The sequence below is a fragment of the Sylvia atricapilla genome, chromosome 3 (genome assembly GCF_009819655.1).
Source record: "Sylvia atricapilla isolate bSylAtr1 chromosome 3, bSylAtr1.pri, whole genome shotgun sequence".
NCBI lineage: Eukaryota > Metazoa > Chordata > Aves > Passeriformes > Sylviidae > Sylvia > Sylvia atricapilla.
Genome location: NC_089142.1, coordinates 1,274,142 through 1,296,724, shown reverse-complemented (window position 1 = coordinate 1,296,724; position 22,583 = coordinate 1,274,142). Strand labels below are relative to the sequence as shown.

The 22,583-nt window shown below is 51.6% G+C and overlaps 1 protein-coding gene across 2 annotated transcripts in view; it reads left to right on the top strand.

Moving 5' to 3' along the window:
* The window catches only part of OTOF (otoferlin), a 57,066-nt gene that overhangs the window by 20,308 nt on the left and 14,175 nt on the right, over positions 1-22,583 (top strand). Inside the window, exons 12-27 of one of the 2 annotated variants that reach the window (XM_066314584.1) lie at positions 106-222; positions 1,601-1,753; positions 2,189-2,378; positions 3,447-3,571; positions 5,037-5,171; positions 6,327-6,488; positions 7,962-8,081; positions 10,159-10,320; positions 11,378-11,540; positions 13,945-14,015; positions 14,721-14,750; positions 15,805-15,951; positions 16,286-16,352; positions 18,272-18,408; positions 20,689-20,823; positions 20,939-21,076. In XM_066314584.1, coding sequence (XP_066170681.1) covers positions 106-222; positions 1,601-1,753; positions 2,189-2,378; positions 3,447-3,571; positions 5,037-5,171; positions 6,327-6,488; positions 7,962-8,081; positions 10,159-10,320; positions 11,378-11,540; positions 13,945-14,015; positions 14,721-14,750; positions 15,805-15,951; positions 16,286-16,352; positions 18,272-18,408; positions 20,689-20,823; positions 20,939-21,076 — 2,052 coding nt within the window. Of the gene's footprint in view, positions 1-105; positions 223-1,600; positions 1,754-2,188; positions 2,379-3,446; positions 3,572-5,036; positions 5,172-6,326; positions 6,489-7,961; positions 8,082-10,158; positions 10,321-11,377; positions 11,541-13,884; positions 14,016-14,720; positions 14,751-15,804; positions 15,952-16,285; positions 16,353-18,271; positions 18,409-20,688; positions 20,824-20,938; positions 21,077-22,583 lie in introns of both variants that reach the window. The other variant, XM_066314583.1, reaches the window with a different exon arrangement.

The following is a 22,583-nucleotide window of genomic DNA, read 5'->3' as shown; positions in this document are numbered from 1 at the left end:
CTCCCATGCCAGGGCCACCAGAAGTGTGTCCAGAGGTGACACAGTGGGATTGAGGCACCTTTCCTCGGTCCGGGCTGTGTCCCGATGTCCCGTCTGTCCCCACAGGAGAACATGGCCCAGCAGGCCACGGCCCTGCGCTCCCAGGTCAAGAGGAACACCATGAAGGAGAAGCTGAAGCTGGTGCAGAACTTCCTGCAGAAGCTGCGGTTCCTGGCGGACGAGGTGGGGCCATCACGGGCAGAGGAGGGTCTGACTGGGGCAGCTCGTGGAGAGAGAAACCTGGGATGGGATGGGAAGGGATAGGATTTGGAGGGATGGATGGAGGGATGGATGGATGTGTGGAGACCTCCAAAGGCAGGAGAGGTCCATCTTCAAGAAGCCATTCCCAAGCCCAGGAGCTGCCCCATGATCCCTGTGCACTCCTGGCTGGGAATGAGCTGATGAAAATGAAATTCAAGAGTTTCCCAGGCAGGGACAGAGCTGGGTCCTCCTGCAGCAGAGCTGGAGATGTTTCAGCCAGTCCCAGCCATGGAGGGATCCTGTGGATCCCTGGGAATTCAGGAATTGGAAGGTGACACATCAAATCCTGGACTGGTTTGGGGGGGAAAAGGATTTGAAATCCCATCCAGTTCCAACCCCAGCACCTTCAACTCTCCCAGGCTGTTCCAAGCCCCAATGTCCAGCCTGGCCTTGGGAACTGCCGGGGATCCAGGGGCAGCCACAGCTGCTCTGGGAAATCCATCCCAGCCCCTCCCCACCCTCCCAGCCAGAAATTCCTTCCCAAGATCCCATCCAGCCCTGCCCTCTGGCACTGGGAAGCCATTCCCTGTGTCCTGTCCCTCCATCTCTTGTCCCCGGTCCCTCTCCAGCTCTCCTGGAGCCCCTTTAGGCTCTGGAATTATTCCATGACATTTTTCCAATTCAGGACTGGCTCAGAGGGGGTTCTTGGCTCTCCCTGGAGCTGCGGCTGTCCCACCTCCTGCTTCCATTTCCCAGGAAGGCTCCCAGCTCCATCCCTGGTCACAGCCAGCCCTTCCCTGGCCCTGACCCCACCCAGACCTGAGGAGGGATGGGCTCTGTCCAGACCGGGAACCTCTTCCCTAGAAAAGGATGAAGGAATGGCTGCTGCCCTCCCCAAGGCCACTGAAGGAGAAGAGGAGGAAAACCTTCAATCTTCTATGCCCAAATTTATATTTTTTAAAAACGTCAACCTTCAATCTTCTATGACCAAATTTGTATTTTTTAAAAACTTCAACCTTCAATCTTCTATGCCCAAATTTATATCTTTTAAAACTTCAACCTTCAATCTTCTATGTCCAAATTTATACCTTTTAAAACTTCAACCTTCAGTTTTCTATGCCCAAATTTATATTTTTTAAAAACTTTAACCGATATAAATCCCAGTTTCTCTCCTGACAGGCTTAACTCCGAGCAGCTTTTTTGGGGTGGGAATCTCAGAAAAATTCCAATGCCGCTCCGAGGGGCACATCCACCCTCCACGGGATCTGTCGGATTTGCCTCCATCAGATCTCCAGCCCCACCTCAGTGTCTCAGCTGCAGGAGCTGGGGCACTGACAGGGCTCTCCTGTGGCATTCCCAGCCCCAGCACACCATTCCCGACGTTTTCATCTGGATGATGAGCAACAACAAGCGCATCGCCTACGCCCGCGTCCCCTCCAAGGACATCCTGTACTCCATCGTGGATGAGGAGATGGGCAAGGACTGCGCCAAGGTGAAGACGGTTTTCCTCAAGGTGAGGGTCTCCTCTGCCCCCGGGGAGCTGCAGCCAAGAGGAGGAAAAAAGAGGGGATTTGGGAGACGAGGATGAGAGTTTTGTATCCGTTTTTTTTCCTGGGGTTTGGGTGTTGGGAAAATATGATCCATACTCTGCTGGTAGGGGTGGAATTCTGCTCCTAGGGAGGGGGAAACACCGACCTTACCCAGCCTGGTAAGCGGGAAATGTTTGGAAAGAGGGACATGTTTGATCCACCTGGAAATCCAGGGAATTTCTGCCGTGGGAAAAGGAACACCACGGTGGGAAGAGGACAATGCATGAGGCCTCATGATCCCAAAGGATCCTTGGGTTTGAGGAACAGCAGCACAATGCCCCCAAAGAGGTCGGGTTCTCCAAGAGGGAGCTGTCCATATTCCCGATATCCATGTGAACTCTTCCATTCCCTGTGCCCAGCTTCCCGGGAAGAGAGGCTTCGGCCCTGCTGGCTGGACAGTCCAGGCCAAGATGGAGATCTACCTGTGGCTGGGCCTCAACAAGCAGCGCAAGGACTTCCTGAGCGGCCTCCCCTGTGGCTTCGAGGAGAAGAAAGTGCCCCGAGGCCAAAACCTGCCCTCCTTCCCTCCCATCAGCCTCCTCTACACCAGTAAGGAGTTCCCATGGATGCCTTGGGAAGGCTGGGCTGGAACAGAGACCGGGCAGGGATAGAGAATAAAGTAGATAAATTTATTAAAAATTTATTTAAAATAAAGTAGATAAATTTATTAAAAGGCTTTTAAGGTACACCTTGGGCAGGACAAGAGCCTGGCCAGGGCTGCACCAAGGTGGACCCAAAACGGTCACAAAATGGACCCAAAATGGTCACAAAATGGACAAACGGTCACCAGGTCTCACACTTTTATAAGTTTTGGTCCATTTGCATATTGGGGTTTAATTGTCCGATTACAGCTCCAGGTTGTGAGGTCCCATCCTTCTTTTCTCTCCTCAGCCACCTTTGTCTGTGCTTTGGGGCTGAAAGTTGTCCTTGGTGTGCAGCAGGAGAAGGATTTGTTTTGTGTCCCTGCTCTGTGCAGAGCTGAGAGACACTGACTGTGAGCTCAGAGCTGCAGCCCTGCGCAGCACAGAACATGAAATACATCAAAGCTAAAATTTAATGCACCAACTTCAGCCATGGGGCTAATCTCGGGATTCTCGTGTTGGATTCCCCAGCCCCAAGTGCTCCCGGGGAGAATCACAGGGCTAATTTTGGAATTCTCATTTCAGATTCCCAACCCCAAGGCATCATTTATACTTTAAGTGACGTAAATCCCAGTTTCTCTCCTGATGGGCTGAGCTCTGAGAAGCTTTTCTGGAGTGGGAATCTCATTATTTCCCTACTTAAGGCAACACCATGGGATGGGGCATGGAGAGTGTGGGAGGGAGCCTGGCTGGACATCCCCTGGATGGACATCCCCCATCCAAGGACTTCCAGGAGCTAAAGGGGAAATGGTTCCAGCTGTCCCAGGAGAGTTGGGGGGTGGGAATTGTGTCCCCTCATCCATATCCTATTGGGATTTTGTCAATAAGGGTGCCAAGGAAACCCGTATCCATTCGGGATTCACGCTTTGGACTGAGATCATCCACCCGTGAACAAAACCAAGCTCCTGGGACATCCCTTGGATGGGCTCCCAGAGGTCATCCCACGCCATCCCATCCCATTCCCTCTCTCTCCCAGAGAAACAGGTGTTCCAGCTGCGAGCCCACATGTACCAGGCCAGGAGTCTGTTCGCAGCCGACAGCAGCGGCCTCTCGGATCCCTTCGCACGGGTCTTCTTCATCTCCCAGAGCCAGTGCACCGAGGTGAGCATTCCCGGGACACGGGGATGGATGGAGGGATGGCTGACTCCACAGGGAACATTCCCGGGACACAGGGATGGATGGAGGGATGGCTGACCCCACAGGGAATATTCCCGGGATGTGGGGATGGCTGACCCCACAGTGAACATTCCTGGGATACGGGGATGGATGGAGGGATGGCTGACACCACAGTGAACATTCCCGGGACACGGGGATGGATAGAGGGATGGCTGACTCCACACTGAACATTCCTGGGATGTGGGAATGTCTGACCCCACACTGAGCATTCCTGGGATACGGGGATGGATGGAGGGATGGCTGACCCCACAGGGAACATTCCTGGGATGTGGGGATGTGGGAATGGCTGACCCCACATTGAGCATTCCTGGGATACGGGGATGGATGGAGGGATGGCTGACCCCACACTGAACATTCCTGGGATGTGGGAATGTCTGACCCCACACTGAGCATTCCCGGGATACGGGGATGGATGGAGGGATGGCTGACTCCACACTGAACATTCCTGGGATGTGGGAATGTCTGACCCCACAGGGAACATTCCTGGGGTGTGGGAATGTGGGAATGGCTGACCCCACACCGAACATTCCTGGGATATGGGGATGGAGGAATGGCTGACCCCACAGTCAACATTCCCGGGATGTTGGAATGGCTGACCCCACAGTGAACATTCCTAGGATACAGGGATGGATGGAGGGATGGCTGACCCCACAGTGAACATTCCCGGGATGTGAGGATGTGGGAATGGCTGACCCCACAGGGAACATTCCCGGGATATGGGGATGTGGGAATGGCTGACTCTGCAGGTTCCACGCTGCTCCCGTGTCACAGATCCCATGAACAAGGATTAGGCTGATCCTGGGCTCCTGCGGTGGGAGAGCAGCTCTGGAATTGGGCACTGGCTTTTTCCGGGAGATCTCTCCCCAGGAGCCCATTCCCAATTTATGTCCCATGTCCTGGTGGCTGCGATTCCCCTTGATTCCCTGTGATTCCCTGTGATTCGTTGTGCTTCCCCATGATTCCTTGTGATTGATTCCCTGTGACCCTCTGTGATTCCCCATGATTCCTTGTGATCCTCTGTGATTCCCCATGATACCCTGTGATCCTCTGTGATTCCCTGTGATTCCTTGTGATTTCCCGTGATCCCCTGTAATTCCCCATGATTCCCCGTGATCCCCTGTAATTCCCCATGATCCCCTGTGATTTCCTGCCGGTTTAGGCAGAACTGACTCACGTTTTTCAGTCTTCCCTTCCCAGTCCGAGGGTTTCCAAGCTTTAGGAAGCCTGGACTCTGGGAATAATCCATCTCTGCTCATCTGCTATTGGATTGTTTTCCTCGGAAGATTCCCTGGGCGATTCCCAGTGCCTCCCTGGTCCAAAAAACACGGAGCAGCCCCAGCTGCCATCCTTTTCCAAGAACCTGCTCCTGGAATGTCTCCCATTTTCCCAGGTTCTCAACGAGACCCTTTGCCCGACCTGGGACCAGCTCCTGGTGTTCGACAACGTGGAGCTGTACGGGGAAGCTCACGAGATGCGGGACGACCCTCCCATCATCGTCATCGAGATCTACGACCAGGACACTGTGGTAGGAAAATCCCACAGAATTCCGTGTGGGGTTGGATGCCGGGGTCTCTCCAGATTTTGGAGGCAGAGGGTTTGGGGAGCTTTTTTCCCTCATCCTTTTTCCCTCCACGTCTCCCACGGAGCCTCTGCCACTCAGAAATCCCAGATGTGACTTGATATACTGTATTTTTGGAGAGGGAAGAAAGAGGCCGTAGCCAAGGAGCCTTTCCATTTGGGAAAACTGTCCTCCTGGCTGTTCCCACCTTCAGCTGTCCCAAACCTCCTTCAAGGAGCCAACAGTGAAAGTTTTCCCTGAGCTTTGGGGAAGACCAGAGCACTGATCCCACTCCTGTTCTGACCATGATGGGGAGAACCATGGAGCTAATCTTGGAATTCCTGTGTTGGATCCTCAACCCCAAGTGCTCCAGGGCAGATCCACAGGGCCAGTTTTGGAATTCTCATGTTGCATCTCCAACCCCAAGTGTTCCTCGGGAGAACCATGAGGCCAATTTTGGAATTCCTGTGTCAGAACCCCAACCCCAAGTGCTCCTGTGGAGAACCATGGGGCTAATTCAGGAATTCCCATGTTGGATTCCTAACCCAAAGTGCTCCTGGGGAGAGCCATGGGGCCAATTTTGGAATTCTCATGTTGGATCCCCAACCCCACGTGCTTCCAGGGAGAGCCAAGGGGCTAATTCAGAAATTCCCATGTGGGATCCCAAATTGCACGTGCTCCTGGGGAGAACCACAGGGCTAATCTTGGAATTCTTGTCTTGGATCCCCAACCCCATGTGCTTCCGGGGAGAACCACGGGGCTTATCTTGGAATTCTGATGTTGGATCCCCAGCCCCAAGTGCTCCTGGGGAGAATGACAGGGCTAATCTTGGAATTTCCATGTTGGATCCCCAACCCCAAGTGCTCCAGGGCAGAACCATGGGGCAAATCTTGGAATTTCCATGTTGGATCCCCAACCCCAAGTGCTCCAGGGCAGAACCATGGGGCAAATCTTGGAATTTCCATGTTGGATCCCCAACCCCAAGTGCTCCAGGGCAGAACCATGGGGCGAATCTTGGAATTTCCATGTTGGATTTCCACCCCCAAGAACTACAGGGCAGAACTAAGGGCTAATTTAGGAATTCCCACCTCAGATCCCCAACTCCAAGTGCTCTTTCCACAGGGAAAAGCCGACTTCATGGGCCGGACATTCGCCAAGCCTGTGGTGAAGATGTCGGACGAGCAGTACTGCCCTCCACGTTTCCCACCACAGCTGGAATATTACCAGATCTACCGCGGCAACGCCACGGCCGGGGACCTGCTGGCCGCCTTCGAGCTGCTCCAGGTGCCCGCCGGACCAAGGGATGGGAAGAATGGATACAGGGTTGGAAGGGAGAGGGGATTGATTTATGGAGGATTGGGTGACTGGGAATGACCGGGAATAACTGCCCCTTCACCTGGTCGTTGGTGTGCTGAACCCTTGTAGTTTTCTCCTGGATGGATCAACCACTTGTTGTTCATCGGAGACACCTGGAAGCGTCCAAGGCCAGGTTGGATGGAGGGCTTGGAGCAGCCTGGAAAGGTGGAAGGTTTCCCTGCTCATGGCGATGGGCTTTAAAATCCCTCCCTGTGACAGTCCTGGCTCTTTTTTCAGGATTAATAGCACGAGAGACAAAGTTTATTTTCAGACTTAGACGTTTATTAATTCTTATCTATATTACAGTCTCACAAGCTGTAACATAGATAAGAGTCTGAGATAACAAGTCTCACTGAGATCTGCAGTGCTTCTAGTTAACGAGGTGCAAAATGGAGCACCTCTCTATCTCTACAATGTCTTTCCAAGGGCAATCCGTCCAGTTGTAAAATGCCACCTAAATTATTTTCACTTTAAACCCAATAACTAACTACTTGAAGTCCCCAATGCAGGCTTTATTAAGCAATTACAGAAAACCACTCAGACCCATGAAGGAGAAGGAAGAAGGTGAAAAAAAGAACAACTAAACTCCACCCTAAAGTCTCCATCTTGCCCTATATATATTACTATAAACTAAAATCTTAAACTCTGATTTTTCACCCTCTGATATCGCGCAGTTCTGTTCAAACTACACACCCACAACAGAAAGCCTGGAATTCTCAGCTTCCAGAATTCCAACACCTCCCAGGCCAAACCATTCCATAATTCATAGTCTGGGGCAATACTGGAGTTAAATTTTTTCCACTTTTGTGCCTCGTGTTCCCTCCACTGAAAGGCTTTTCTCACCTCCTTTTTCTGCCAGGGCAGGTGCTCATCCAATCTCTTTTTCTCCCAATTTTCCTTGGACTGGGGGAATGGCTCACATGGTATATTTGATGTTTCCCAAGCCCTGGGCTGGAAACGAGGCCTTAAACCTGCTCCTGGGCTGAGCTCTGGGACCGCATCTCCATTTCCTCCCACCCAGCCCAGCAGGTGCAATTCCAGGATGGAACAGCCCTGGGATGGGCTGCATTGGTGGGATGAGGAGTTTGGATTGCTCTGAGGACTGTTCTGTGTGGAAGGGCAGCAATTCCCAGCACCTTCCGCTCCTGTGTTCTCCTCTCCCCAAAGAACCTGCCCTGGGCTCCGAGAGCTCTGAGACACCTCAGATCCAACAACTGGGACCAGTTCCAGCTGAGACACTGCCCAGCTCCCTCTGGAATTTGTCCCTGCCCATGGCAGGGGTCGGAATGAGCTGATCTTTGAGGTCCCTTCCAACCCAAACCAATCAGCGGTTCCACAATTCTGCGAGAAGGAGCAAAAACTGAGAGGAGCAGATCCTAATCCATGATCCGTCTCTTCCAGATCGGCCCTGGGGGTAAATCAGACCTGCCCCCAATCGACGGCCCCACGGACATGGACCGAGGCCCCATCCTGCCAGTGCCTCTGGGAATTCGGCCGGTGCTGAGCAGATACAGAGTGGAGGTAACCAGTGTCCAGCGGAGAGCATTGCCTGGGGCAGGAGAGCATCTCCAAGGGTGTTGGAAGGGCAGGAGGGAGCTGGGAGTCAAGGATCTGTCTGTGGTGGCCAGACTGGGAACCAGGCTGCAGCATCCCTAAAAGACCAGGGAATTGGATCACTCCTTGCTGTCAAACCTGGACAGGACAGTGAATGAGCAGAACCTGGGCTGAGATGCAGCTCAGGGAATGTTAGAGATGGACACGGAGCCGGATCATCTGCTCCCAAAGCAATTCCATAGCTCAGATGTTCTGTAGCCCACCAACCTCAGGCCTTTCATGTATCCATGGATACCTGAAGGGGGATTTTGTATCCAAAATAGTGTGGGCACAACCCAGGGCGGTGCCTGTCCCCTGTGCTGGCACTGCTGGGACACCTCCAGTGCTGGGGGCAGCTCTGGGCCCCTCCTGACAAGAGACACCTGCAGGGGCTGGAGCGTGTCCAGGGCAGGGAACGGAGCTGGGCAAGGGACTGGAGCCCCAGGAGAGGCTGAGGGAGCTGGGAAAGGGGCTGAGCCTGGAGAAAAGGAGCTCAGGAGGGACCTTGTGGCTCTGCACAACTCCCTGCGAGGAGGGGACAGCCAGGGGGGGTCGGGCTCTGCTCCCAGGGCACAGGGACAGGACAAGGGGAGATGGCCTCAGGCTGGGCCAGGGCAGGCTCAGGGTGGACAGCAGCAGGAATTTCCCCAGGGAAAGGGTGCTCAGGCCTTGGGAGGGGCTGCCCAAGGAGGTGGTGGAGTCTCATCCCTGGAGGTGTCCCAGGAAGGCCTGGATGTGGCACTCAGTGCTCTGGGCTGGTGGCAAGGTAGGGATCAGTCACAGGTTGGATTTGATGATCCTGGAGGGTTTTCCACATGATTCCATGGTTCTGTGATGTGTCCCATGAGAACCCCTGCCCCTGGAAGTCCTGGTGGACATCCATGACCCAGGCCATGCCCACAGGGACCTTCAGGACACATCTCTGCCCCAAGTGAAGGTGTCTTTGCTCAGGTGAGGTGTCACTGGCCAGGTCTCCAAAGGAATCTTGGCTCCTGGTTTTCCAAACATTTGCATCATGATAAATGAGTTGTGTTCCTCACAGTTTTAATACCATGGGAATGAGGAGGTGGGAAAAGAAAATATCTGTGTTTTGGGGAATTTTGGATGGTGGCAGTCTGTTATCCCGGGAAGGGACAGCGACGTTTCCCCAGTGACACTCATTCCTTTGGGACAAAGCCACAGCAGAGCTGGCTCCAGAGCCACCACAGGATGGACAGAGCTGCCCTGTGGGTTCTTGTGGGAAATCAAGGCACAGAAAATTCTCAAAACCTTATGCGTGTGGGCCCAAACAGAAACGAGCACAGGGTTTGACCTGAGACCGTAGAAAAGGCTTCCAAATTTAGAGACCAGAAACCAGAATGTGGATTTATAGTTTAAGCAGAATCCTGTTAGGCTAGGTAGTGGCAAGTTCTAGAGTTTAAAGGTTAGCTACAGCAGTAGTTACAAAAGTAGTAAGAAGTTTTAAAGTGCAGTAGTGTAAGTTTGTGTGTCATTGCATGATTGGTCAGGAAGGTCCACACTGCAGCAAAAACGTATAAAACAAAATAACTAGTTATTTTATTTTTATTTTATTTTTTAAAGGCAAAAACAACCTTTGTGGCAGTAGTTTATTGGCTAATAAATCTTTAAAAAGGTTTGTAATTAGAGATCTTGTGACCACTGACCTCTGGCGAATGCTATGAATGTTTTCACCCTTCAATGAGACTGTAGAAGATAACAGCAATAAATCATGATTTAACACAAATCTCAGTGTTCCCGTCTCTCTGGATAATCCTGATAGATTCCCAGGGCAGGAAAAGGCCAGGAAGGGAGAAAGGCAGGAAAATGTATGTGAAGGGCAGCAGGCTGGAGATGTTGGGCTGCAGCTTGTCAGGAGGAGACACCTCAGGGATTCACCACTTCCTTGAGATGACACCAGCAGTGGGATCTATGCATGGAAAGCCAGCTCCCAGGGATCATCCCTCTCCCATTCACACACTCCATCTTCCTCCTCTTCCTGCCCTAGATCCTGTTCTGGGGGCTCAGGGACCTGAAGAGAGTGAACCTGGCCCAGGTGGACCGGCCCCGTGTGGACATCGAGTGTGCCGGGAAGGGTGTCCAGTCTGCCCTGATCCAGAACTACAAGAAAAACCCCAACTTCAGCACTTTGGTCAAGTGGTTCGAGGTGGTGAGTGTGGCCCTTCCCTCTGATCCCTCAGCTGGAACCCAGAGTTTCAGGAGCCCACCATGGCTCCGAGCCCTTTGCTCCAGTTTTCCCAAAGCAATGGAGCACATGGACACCATTCCTTTACCTGAGGGCCCCCAAGCCACATTTAGCTGGAATAGCTCTGGATTTCTTCCTCCAGCATGATCCCAGTTCTGGTCCCTACCGGCCTTCCCAGCATGATCCCATTCCAAATTCCTAATGTTTTTCCTGATATGATCCCATTTCTCATCCCTACTGCCTATTCCAGTACGATCCCACTCCTAATCCTACTGCCCTTCCCAGGATGATCCCATTCCTAATCCCTAACTGCCCTTCTCAGCATGATTCAAATTCTGATCCCTACTGCCCTTCCCATCATTATCCCATTTCTAATCCCTACTGGTCTTCCCAAGATAATCCCATTCCTAATCCCTGCTGGCTGTCCCATTACGATCTCATTCCTAATCCCTACTGATTTTCCCAGTACGATCCATTCCTAATCTCTACTTCCCAGCATGATCCCATTCTTAATCCCTACTGGCCTTTCCAGCATGATCCCATATATAATCCCTAATGTCCTTCCCAGCATGATCCTAATTCTGGTCCCTACTGCCCTTCCCAGCATGATCCCATTCCTAGTCCTGACTGCCCTTCCCAACATGATCCCACTCCTTATCCCTAATGTTTTTCCCATGATGATCCCACTCCTAATCCCTATTTGCCTTCCCAGCATGATCCCATTCCCAATCCCTACTGCCCTTCCCAGTACAATCCCACTGCTAATCCATACTGGTCTTCCCAGTATGATCTCATTCCTAATCCTGAATGTTTTTCCCATCATGATCCCACTCCTAATCCCTACTGCCCTTCCCAGTACAATCCCACTGCTAACCCCTACTTCCCTTCCCAGTACGATCCCACTCCTGATCCCTACTGCCCTTCCCACCACAATCCCATTCCCTAACCCCCTCCCGCCCTTCCCAACCTCCCAAACCAGACACTCCCAATCCTGGATACCCATCCCTCCTCTTCCTCCCAGGACCTCCCAGAGAACGAGCTGCTGCACCCTCCGCTGAACATCCGCGTGGTGGATTGCCGCGCCTTCGGCCGCTACACCCTGGTGGGCTCCCACACCGTCAGCTCCCTGCGAAAATTCATCTACCGCCCGCCCGACAGGAAAGCCCAGAACTGGAACATGGCAGGTACCAGGATTGGGAATGGGGACACGCTCCGGGATATCTGTAGGGAGAAGGGGTGTTGCGTTTTTATCTTCTTTTCGGCAGGGTGTCCTGGTTTGGAATAAATTAGGGGAGAACCTCTAAAAGGAGTCCCCTAAAAACGAACCTCCACCACCCCTTCCCCCCACCCCAGCCCTGGGTCCGGGAAGGAAAATGCCTTGGAGGAAAAGTGGAAAAAACCTGTTTATTAACAAATGAAAAACCACTCCCCAACACCAAGGAAAGAAAGGCAAGTTACTGTGAGTGGGGAGGGTGCAGCGCTTCTTCTGCGGGCCCCGGAGATTCTCTGACTTTTCAGGTCAGGTCAGGTCTGGAGCTGGTCCAAAATCTTCGGGAGAGGGGGAGAAAGGTAGGAAAAAAAAAAAAAAAAAAAAAGCGGCGAAAGCCAGTGGCAGAAGCGGCAACAGGCAGAGAGAGAGAGACGCAGCAGCAGCAAGCAGCAGCCAAGCCCAAGAGCGAGCAGCAAAAGCGGCAGGCCCCACCAAAGAGGGAGGGGACAGTTGTTGGACACAACAGTGTAGTCCAAGATATGGGATAGGGGACAGTGTCAACCCAGAACACAGGGTCAGGGTGAAACACGCCGGACAGTGTTTCTTGTTCAGACTCAAATGTTTATTAGTTTATTTCTCACAGTCTCACAAGATGTGACTCTTAGCTAATGAAGTAAAAAATGGCCCTCATCTCTCTTTCTCTACAAGGCTTTTTAAGGATAAATTGTCCAATTGAGAAATGACGCCTCAATTATTTTTATTTTTAACCCAATAAGCGACCACCCGTGGCCCGCGATGGGGATTTTTCTACCCAATTACAAAACACTGCCCAAACCCATTAAGAATAAAGTGAAAAAGAACTCGGCCTATGCCCTAAACCCTCCATCTTGCTTTTAATATATTACTATATTCTGAAACCTTAAACAATTGAGAAATGACACCTGAATTATTTTTATTTTTAACCCAATAAGCAACCTCCCCAAGCCTGCAACGGGGATTTCTCTACCCAATTACAAAACACTGCCCAAACCCATTAAGAATAAAGTGAAAAAGAACTCAGCCTATGCCCTAAATCCTCCATCTTGCTTTTTATATATTACTATATTCTAAAACCTTAAACTCTAAATTTCCCACCCTGTGATATCCCACACTTTTTTCCAACTCCACACCCACAATCCCAGTGCTGTCACTGAATTTTGGAGCCTTTTCCACAGCCTCAGGTCAATGTAGTGTTTGCTTGGAGGTGAGCACAGGAAGTCTGGAATTCTCAGTGACCAGGGATCCAACAAAGAAGGAGGTGGGATGGGCTGTGAGGACCATGAGATGGTTGATTAACCCACAGAACTTTTGGGTTTGGGTCCAGTCTTACCCAGAACTCCCAGAGAATCCCCGACTCCAGCACTTTGGTGGTTCCGAGTGGTGAATCTCCTCTTCCCTCTGGAACCCAGAATTCCTGGAGCCTGAACCGTGGCTCTGAGCCCTTTGCTGTGGTTTCCTCACAGGGATGAGGAGCCACTGGGTGCAACCCACGATTTCCTGTTGATTATTTGATCTCTGAGTCTTGCCCAGCTCCCCCAGTTCCTCTAAGACAAGGAAGGTTCAGCTCCAACATTTCTGCAGCTTCAGGACTTGAGTTCCCAAACGTTCCTCAGGACTGGGGCAGGATTTGGAGGCACTCAGTCCCCGTGGTGGCTGCAAAGAGCAGAGGTCCAGGCCCCTCTCGACCCCAACCACCCCAATCCATCAGTGCCCGCAGCAAAACCCATCCCAGACCCATTTTCCACCAATCTCCATAGCCAAGGGCTTGGCAGATGTGGGAATTACTCCTCTCCTCCCAGCTCTGGGGCTGGAGGCTGGGCGAGATTCCCAAGGTCTGGTTCCATCCCTCTGGACCAGGCGTTGTGTCCAAGCCAATGGAGGCTTTCAGGATAATCTTCTCTTCTCCTCTGGACATTTCCTGCTTTTCCTCTGCCTTCCTTTGCTTCAGGTGGGATTTTGGTCCTGCTGAAAGCTCTGTGCTCATTTCCACTGACCCAGACAAGGTGATCTCATGGCTCTCTGGAGTAAATCCTGCAGGATCTCACCTGAATTCCCAGTTTCTGGCCTGAATCCTTTAGGATCTCACCTGAACTCTCAGATTCTGGCCTGAATCCTTTAGGACCTCACCTGAATTCTCAGTTTCTGGCCTGAATCCTTTAGGACCTCACCTGAATTCTCAGTTTCTGGCCTGAATCCTGCAGGATCTCACCTGAACTCCCAGTTTCTCCTCTCCACTGTCCCTCTCTCTTGTTCTTTCTCCTTTTCTGTCCTCTGTCCAGCCAAACACCTCAATGGGTACCTGGCCATGACCAGCAGGGCCCATCGCTCTCGCCCCACAGGGGAAATCATTGTCAACATGGAACCCGAGGTTCCCATCAAGAAGATGGAGACGATGGTGAAGCTGGAAGCTGTGAGTATCCATGTGGATACCTCTTTCCTCATGGAATTGCTGATTTCTGAGGGATTTCAGCCCAAACTGGTGGGCAGCGTGTCCCAGGGGCATCAGGCTGTGACACTACAAGTGTGCCTGTGCCCACTGTTTGTGCACAGAATGGGAATTTCGACTCCTTTTCCTACCCTTCTGCTCCAGAGCTTCCTCCACAAAATTCCTGACAAGGTCCTTCCAGGGCTGGAGCCCCTCTGGAGCCAGGCTGGGAGAGCTGGGGGTGCTCACCTGGAGAGGAGAAGGCTCCAGGGAGAGCTCAGAGCCCCTGGCAGGGCCTAAAGGGCCTCCAGGAGAGCTGGAGAGGGACTGGGGACAAGGAATGGAGGGACAGGACACAGAGAATGGCTTCCCACTTCCAGAGGGCAGGGATAGATCGGATTTTGGCAAGGAATTCCTGGCTGGGAGGGTAGGAAAGGGCTGGGCTGGAATTCCCAGAGCAGCTGTGGCTGCCCCTGGATCCCTGGCAGTGCCCAAGGCCAGGCTGGACGCTGGGCTTGGAGCAGCCTGGGACAGTGGGAGGTGTCCCTGCCATGGCAGAGGGTGAAATCAGATGAGTTTTAAAGTCCTTCCCCCCCCAAAACCATCCTGGGAATGATGATTTGCACTCAGCCAAGGGTGTGTCCCTAACCTGCTCTCCCTCTCCCTGTTCCCTTCCATCCCGGGCGTCAGAATTCCGATGCAGTGGTGAAGGTGGACGTGGTAAGTGACGGATCTTCTCTGCACCCCTGCTCCCAACTCTCTGCTCCCTCTCCCAGCCCTTCCATGTCACTTCCAACCAGCCAGGCACCCTCCCCAGCCCAGCCCAGGCAGGGACATCACTCCCCTGTCCCATGACAGAGCGCTGTCCCCTCAGGGGATGTGGCAGTGGCCTCGTTCCTGCAGTTTGGGAAGCTCTTTTGGGCCAGGACTTCTCATCCCAGCTGTCCCAGGAGGAGCTGGGCAGGCAGTGTCCTGTGGGAGGGATGTGTGAGGCATTCCCACCACACCCAGCTGGGAAAGGTTCCCCAGCTCCACCCCGTGGACCCAGGGGGATTTGCTGGGGCACAGTTTGACCCTTGCCATGGAAGATTCCCGAGATGGAAATGCATGGATTATCCATACCTGGGAAATGCACGGATAAACAGGATGATGGAAGTCTGGGGGTGTTGTGGGACTGCCCCATCTCTGTAGGTCTCCAAGGGCAGGTTAGATGGGCTTGGAACAACCCGGATGAGTGGAAGGTGTCAGGATTGGAGCTGGAGGAATTCCAATCAGGACTGGAGCCGGAGGAGTGTCGCCAGATGGAGATGAAAACAAGGACACTCACACAGTCAGTGTCAGGGTGAAAAAGAAGGAAACTTATTTTGGGATTAGGGTTTGAATAGGTTTTGGAGTTTGATCAGTGATTGGCCCATGAGGTTGACACCTCTCTGACTGGTCAAAGTCTATCAGAGAGGAATGCCAAAAAAATTCACTTTGTTCATGTTACAATGCATGAGAGCTCCAGTCCAAGAGTGTAAACATCAGAAGGCTGGAAAGATCAGGGCGACAGATGAGCTTTAAGGTCCCTTCCCACCCAAACCATTCCACGATTCTGCCACTGTCTCCACAGCCTTGGTCACCCTTGGCTGTTTGTGCCTCAGTGTCCCTTGTGGCTGTAAAAGGGAGAAAGTTCACGAGCCTGGGGGGTTCTCCCTCCTCACCCACTTTGCACCTCCAGAAATTATTCCCTTTCACCTGATCCCTCCCCTTCCCTGCCTGCGCTTCCCTTCAGACCGAGGAAGAGAAGGAGAAGAAGAAGAAGAAGAAGAAAGGAGGAGGAGGAGGAGGAGGTGGGGAGGAAGTGGAGGAGGAGGAGCCGGACGAGAGCATGTTGGACTGGTGGTCCAAGTACTTCGCCTCCATCGAGACGATGAAGGAGGTGGGTGAGGAGCAGTGGTGAGGGGTATCCTGGGGAGATTATTCCCTTCCTGCCAGGTCTCCCCGAATTCCAGCTCCTTCCAAAGCCTTGGGGCTGCGTTTTGTCCTGTGACTCTTATGGAATCCCAAATTTGTTCAGGGTGGAAAACCCCCGTGGCTGCCCATGGCGTCCAACCATTCCCTGTCACTGCCAAGGCCACCACTGATCATGTCCCCAAGTGCCACGTCCACATGGCTTCAAATCCCTCCAGGGATGGGGAATTCACCACTGCCCCTGGACAGTTTTTCCAGGAAAACGTTGTTCCTAACATCCAGTGGCTTCCTTCCTCCCCCAGCAACTCCGGCAGCAGGAAGCAGCCGCGGCAGAAGCAGAGGAGAAGGAAGAGATGGAGATCGGAGAGGGTAAGGCTGGGAGTGAGGGAAAGGCATAGAAAGATGGGACCAGGATTCCTTTTGGTGTTTTCCCTTTGGGAATCTTCTGCAGCTCTCCTGCCAAACCAGACACTCCCAACGTCTTTTCCCAAAAAAAGTCAATTTTTGTGGGTGTTTTTTCCATGCATGTTGAGCTCCGTGTCTGCTGTCCTAACCTGGGCACAATTATACAATACACAATTTAGGGCAAGATCTCTCACCTAATTTATCAATTTATATGATTTTATATATTATTTTTCACTTATTACCATTTTATAAAACGATGCCCTAAATGTGTTTTTCTCTGAAGGAAGTCGAGTGTTTAGGTCAGGCAGGCTTCTGACCTTGCCAAAATTTGGGGGAGACTAATTTTGTCCCAAAACTTATGCTGGCCAAAAATCTTGGGACTGGTTAGTCAAAGGTGACTTTGTCCATGCCACCAGCAGGGCTGGGAGAGGTATCCCTGAGGAATTCCAGCCTGGCTCTCCGTATGCTCCTTGTCCCCACGGCAGGGGGTTTTTGTTGTGCCCAGAGGATGCAAAATCCTTCAGCTGAGCACAATTCTGAGCCTGGTTTCTTTTGGAAGATCCATCTTTGCATCCCGGGGAAAAATGAGGTCTTGTCTTGCTGAACTTGGAGACAACTCTGAGCACATTCTCCTGGGCTTTTACTGGTGTCCTCCATGGTTTTCTTCCTGTCTCATTAGAATGATCCATTTCCCTTGGCTCTCCCGCTCCTTCCCTCTCTCCTCGTCCACGTGAAGTTTTTCCATCTGTCTGCCCTCATCCCTGGATAGCATCATGACAGCTGGCAGAGGCACCAAGGGACAGGGATTGCCCAGTTCCCTTTGAATCCAACTTTTCCAGCAGCCTCTTCCTGTGGGAAATGGATTTGTAGGGAATTCCCAAAGCCTTGCAGAAGGCTCGCACAGCCTTGTGCACCTGTGTGCAAACTGTGAGATAAAACAGGCTGACTTAGAAATGCCATGGAATAGGACAGAAGTTGTTGAGAGAGAAATGGAACTGGGAACAAGTTTCAAATTACGACCCTGCACACAGAGCAGATATTTTTGAGAAATAGAACTATGAAAGGTGTATTGTAGTAGGACCCACAGGGGGTATTTTAATAGATGATTGGCTTGGAAGCATTAGCAGCATTGTGTGGCAAAAGCTGATAGGCCAAAAAAACGCTTAACACTTGGATTGTAATTAGGAATTAATGGCTTCCGATTGTGATGGCGTGAATTGTAACACCTGTATTGTGTCACCCTTGTCATGAGACTAAAAATGGAATAAAATCTTTTAAAATGCCTCTCAGGAACACCACCTCTGGGTCAGGAAAAGGGTTTGTCTGACATTTTCCCAGCTCTCCATGGTTGGTGGTTGCTCCAAATGAGACTCCGGTGACTTGTGGCTGCAGCTGGTCCTGGACAATCTGAGGGCAGCAGCATAAGGCACTGTTCCCTCCATATTCCCAGGCTGGGATTCCACTCCCCAGGCTCCATAAAGCAGGAGAAGTCTCTGGTAGGAGAAAGAAAAGGAGCTGCTGAGGACCAGGTTTCCTCACCACTGCCAAAGACCTCTGTCCATGTTTTGTAGTCCTCCAAGTGATTCCTGCTCAGGTCAGCACTGGAATTCCCTGCAGGGAGATCTCCAGGCTCCTGGAGACTCTGTGATCCAGAGCCAAGGAAAGACAGGACAGGGCTGGGATGGCACTTGAAGGCAGTGGCAGCTGGCAGCTTTCATGCTCCTCTTCTTTGAAGGACCTTGTCCAAGCCTGGCCACATCTCCCCCACCTCTCCTCACCCTCATTTCCATTCCCTCCCTCCCTTCCTCCTTTCCATCTCCCCTCTCTGTGCTGCTCCCCCCGGACTCAGAGTGGTGCCAAACTTGGTGACTCTCCCATGAAAGGCTCCAAGGCTGTGGTGAAGAACAAGGACAAGGACAAGGACAAGTCCAAGGCGCCCAAGGATGACAAGAAAAAGAAGCAGCAGCCTGTCCCTGAGCTCCCTGAGAAGAAGAACAAGCAGAAGATCGACGAGCTCAAGGTACCGGGGGGTGCTTCCATGGGAGTAACAAATTGTAGACATGATGTGCCTTGGGACATCTCTCCTAGGGATGATGTCCTGATGTGAAGACAAATGACAATTTAGTGTCGTTACAAGACACAAAAAGAGCCACACTCACACCATCAGGGTGTCAGAACACAAAGAGGGAAGTTGTGGTTTGAAAACAAACCAAGTGAGAGGCTCTAAGTCAGAAATACATTTTAATGAGAAGAAAAGGAAAAATAAAATAAAACAAATGCAATAATACAAAAACAAAACAAACAAAAAAACCCCCACTGACAGAGTCAGAATACAACCTGATCAGGGCGATGGAAGCAGTCCAGGTGAGGTGGTCTTCCTGAAGCAGTGATCTCATAGAAAAGTCTGGTAGCTCCAGTCCTCTGGGAATCCAGTGGGTGAGGGCTGCTTCTACTGTCCCAAATCCCAGCTTATATCCAGGTGAGAATGTTTGGCTCCTCCCCGTGGGCGGAGCATCTCACAATGGGATGATGAGTCATCCAGGAGGTTCTTGATGGCCCATTAAAGAGAGATAACACCCGGAGGGAGTTATCTATGAGTCATGCACAGGGCATGGATGGGCCATTAACTGAAGATGGTGAGAGAATACATCCTAAACTACAACCCAGGACAGAAGTATATTTGGGATTTTGACTCGTACAGTTTTTGATGTTTGATCAGGGGTTGGAGGATGAGGTTGCCACCTTTCTGACCCCACTGTTCAAACTAGAGATCAATTGTCCCTCTTCCAAAGAGGAATGCACAGTTCTCAAAACATCACTCTCTGTTTACCTAAAAGCACCTGAGAAATTCCAGTACAAAAATGTAAACATCAGAAGGATGAAAAAAATCAGGGCAACAATTTAGGACAAGTTCTCTCACCCAATCTACCAATTTATATGATTTTATATATCATACGTTATTTTTCACTTATTATAATTTTATAATATGATGTCCTAAATGTGTTTTTCGCTGAAGGAAGTCAGGTCTGTAGGCCAGGAGATCTTGGGACAAAGTTTCCCAGCCTCTCTCCAAAGCTGGAAGGAGCCTGAGTGATGAAATCCTGCATGAGGCCAGCGTGTTATAAACCCCATGAGGGATCATCACACTGAGGGTTGACCAGCGACCTCCCAGAAATGGCTTAAAAATAATTAACGAGGCGGCTGATTTGGTGTGTTTTGAAAATGCAAAAGGTTTTAATTAAAGAGGAAATAACAAACGATACAAAGCAAAAGAACAAAAGCTGTGCACAGTGTGGGGAAGTTCCTTGCACCTGCTGAGACACCCCAAAAAGCCCGGAGAGGCTTTCTGCTCGTTCTTAAGTACACAACTATCAAGAAGGGTTTTTTTTTTTTTTTTTGCAAGTTGCCCAAATAGAAACAGCTACAGGCCTTGAGGTACATTCCAAAGATCCAACAGGTGCTTTTGTGCTGGCAGTGGGCCAATTATGATGGGCAAAGCCCAGAAGTTCCTGGTTCTTCTCCCTTAAAAGTCCTGGGGTGTAACTGAAACTCTTTTCCTAATATGGAAACATTTACTCAGTTGTGGTGGGGCACCACAACACCCGAGGCCACGAGAAAAGGGGTTGTCCTGGGATAAAGCTCATCCCTGGGGCAGCCTGGAGCTGTCGCAGCTCGAAGGGAGAGTTTTCCTGCCTGAATACAGCTGGCCCAGACAGGATTCAGGATAGGGGTGGGCTCTAGTTCAGCAATCCCAAGGATTTCTTAGGATTCATGTAACCTGTGGTTCCAGGGTTTGGATGGGGTTTAGACCCAGATCGTGCGCAGAGGGGGAACAGTGGCCCCACCCATAGTTCCATGATTTCCTTTTCCCAACCCAGTAATGCTGGAGAGATCCTTCACCTCCCTAGAAATATTAGGCACTGGGAGCTGAGGCGTCCACGTTCACAGAATCCCAGGATCACTGAGGCTGGAAAAGCCCTCCCAGACCATCAAGTCCAAGCTGTGCCCCAAACCCCACCCTGCCACCAGCCCAGAGCACTGAGTGCCACACCTAGGCCTTCCTTGGACACTTCCAAGGATGGGGACTCCAAACCTCCCTGGGCAGTCTCTTCCAAGGCCTGATCACCCTTTCCATGGAGAAATTATTCCAAATATCCAACCTGACCCTGGCCTGGCCCAGCCTGAGGCCGTTTCCTCTTGTCCCTCGTTCCTTCTGAGCTGATTGAGTACTCAATGACATCTTTCGCTCTCCTTTGTTTTTATCCCAAATTCCCTCCTTTTAACTTCCCTGTCATCTCAGGTCTTCAACAAAGAGCTGGAAGCAGAGTTTGACAACTTTGAGGATTGGCTGCACACCTTCAACCTGCTCCGGGGGAAGATTGGGGACAACGACGACAACGCCACGGAGGAGGAGCGGATAGTGGGGAGGTTCAAAGTGAGTGCTTAGGAATGCTGGCTGGGACTTTGGGGAGGGTGTTTTGGGATGGATTTGCTTCCCTGGAGGCCCTGGGCAGCAGGACTCAGTCATGCTGTGCCCTCCCTTGCACCAGGGCTCCATGTGCGTCTACAAAGTGCCACTCCCCGATGATGTCACCAAGGAGGCGGGATATGACCCCACCTTCGGGATGTTCCAGGGGATCCCCAGCAACGACCCCATCAATGTGCTGGTCCGAGTCTACATCGTGCGGGTGAGTGGGAATTTGGGGTGTGGCAGGCAGGGTCTGGCACTGCGTTCCACCTGGACCTGGTCCTGCTGCCGGAGCGATGGTGGAATTCAGGTCTGGCGCATCAGGACCCAGGATTGTCTTGGTTTGGGAAGACAGGAGTCTGCCAGGGAGAGCCAGAGCTTCCCTAGGAATAGAGAATGAGAGAATTTTGGAATTAAGGGGCTTTCAGGCAAAGATATGGGGATAGGAATAACAGTCCTTTACTAGGAAAATGAAAACTAAAAATGTAGTAGGACCAAAAAAAAAAAAAAAAAAGCAAACAAACAAAAAAAGAAAACACTTGAGATAGTCAGAACACAACCTGACACCCCATTGGTCAGGCTGTTGGTGTCAGCCCAGATCAATCCTTCTGCAGTGACAGATGTGGTTCTGCGGGAGCAGAGATGATCCTGGAGAAGGTGCAGTGGTGCTGAGCTGGGGCTGCTCTCCCTCTGGGAATCCAGAGCAAACAGGCTGTGCTGGGCTTCTGAATGCCAGGGCTGATCCAGGGGGGAATGCTGGGCTCCTCCCAGTGGGATGATGGAATTATCTCAGCCCTGCAGTGAGCCTGGATGGCCCATGAACAGCAGATATCCCTGCAGGGAGGATGGGTCCTGGAAGAGATAAAGAAAAGATCTTCCCAACCAGTTTCAGCAGCTGACAACAGAATTTGTACTTTTGGTTGCATCTTGCATTGCAACCCAAGACAAGGATGCAGCTTGAGGACTGAAGCAGCTCCTTGGTTATGGAATGGTTTGGGTTGGAAGGGACTTTGAAGTCCATTCCACTCCACCCCCTGCTGTGGGTAGGGACACCTTCCACTGCTCCCAGGATATCCCAGGATATCCAGAACGGTGTCTCCAGGGCTGTGTGCTCCCAAAACTGGAAACAGGACAGATCCAAGCTGCTGTCAGATCCAGACACCTCTCTCCAGCAGGACTGGTGTGTCCCGGTGCTCGATTCCCATGGACAGTTTGGATCAGCCTGTTCTGTGAGATGTTGGTTTGTTCCCCAGCCATGCCACCACCCCGGTGATGGTCCAGGATGGGAGGGAATGGGAGGAAAAGAGTGTAATGGGATTTTTCAGGATTGAGGAGATCAATCCGGACACGACACCTCCCTGAACACGTGTTCCGTGATCATTGATGTGATCCAGCCAATGCACGCTTTACCCTTTATATATGGAATGTGCTCTGGAAAATGTCGCTTCCTGACCCTTGAACTGGTCATGCTCCTGTCCCCAGGTGTGGGGTTGTGCAGCCGGGCGCTTGAGAGGGATCTCCATCCTGCTGGAAGCACCTGGGCTGCCCTTTGGCGCCACCTTGTCCCAGTGTATTACAAATGGAACCCACTTTTGGCTCTGTTTCCCACCAGCCTGGTTCTCCAGCCAGAGCTGCTTCCCACTGGGATGTGAAGTCTCCCACCCATCACTGGGCTGGAATAGTAGATGCCAGGTTTGGACAACCCCAAAACCAGCAAGGATTGGGTG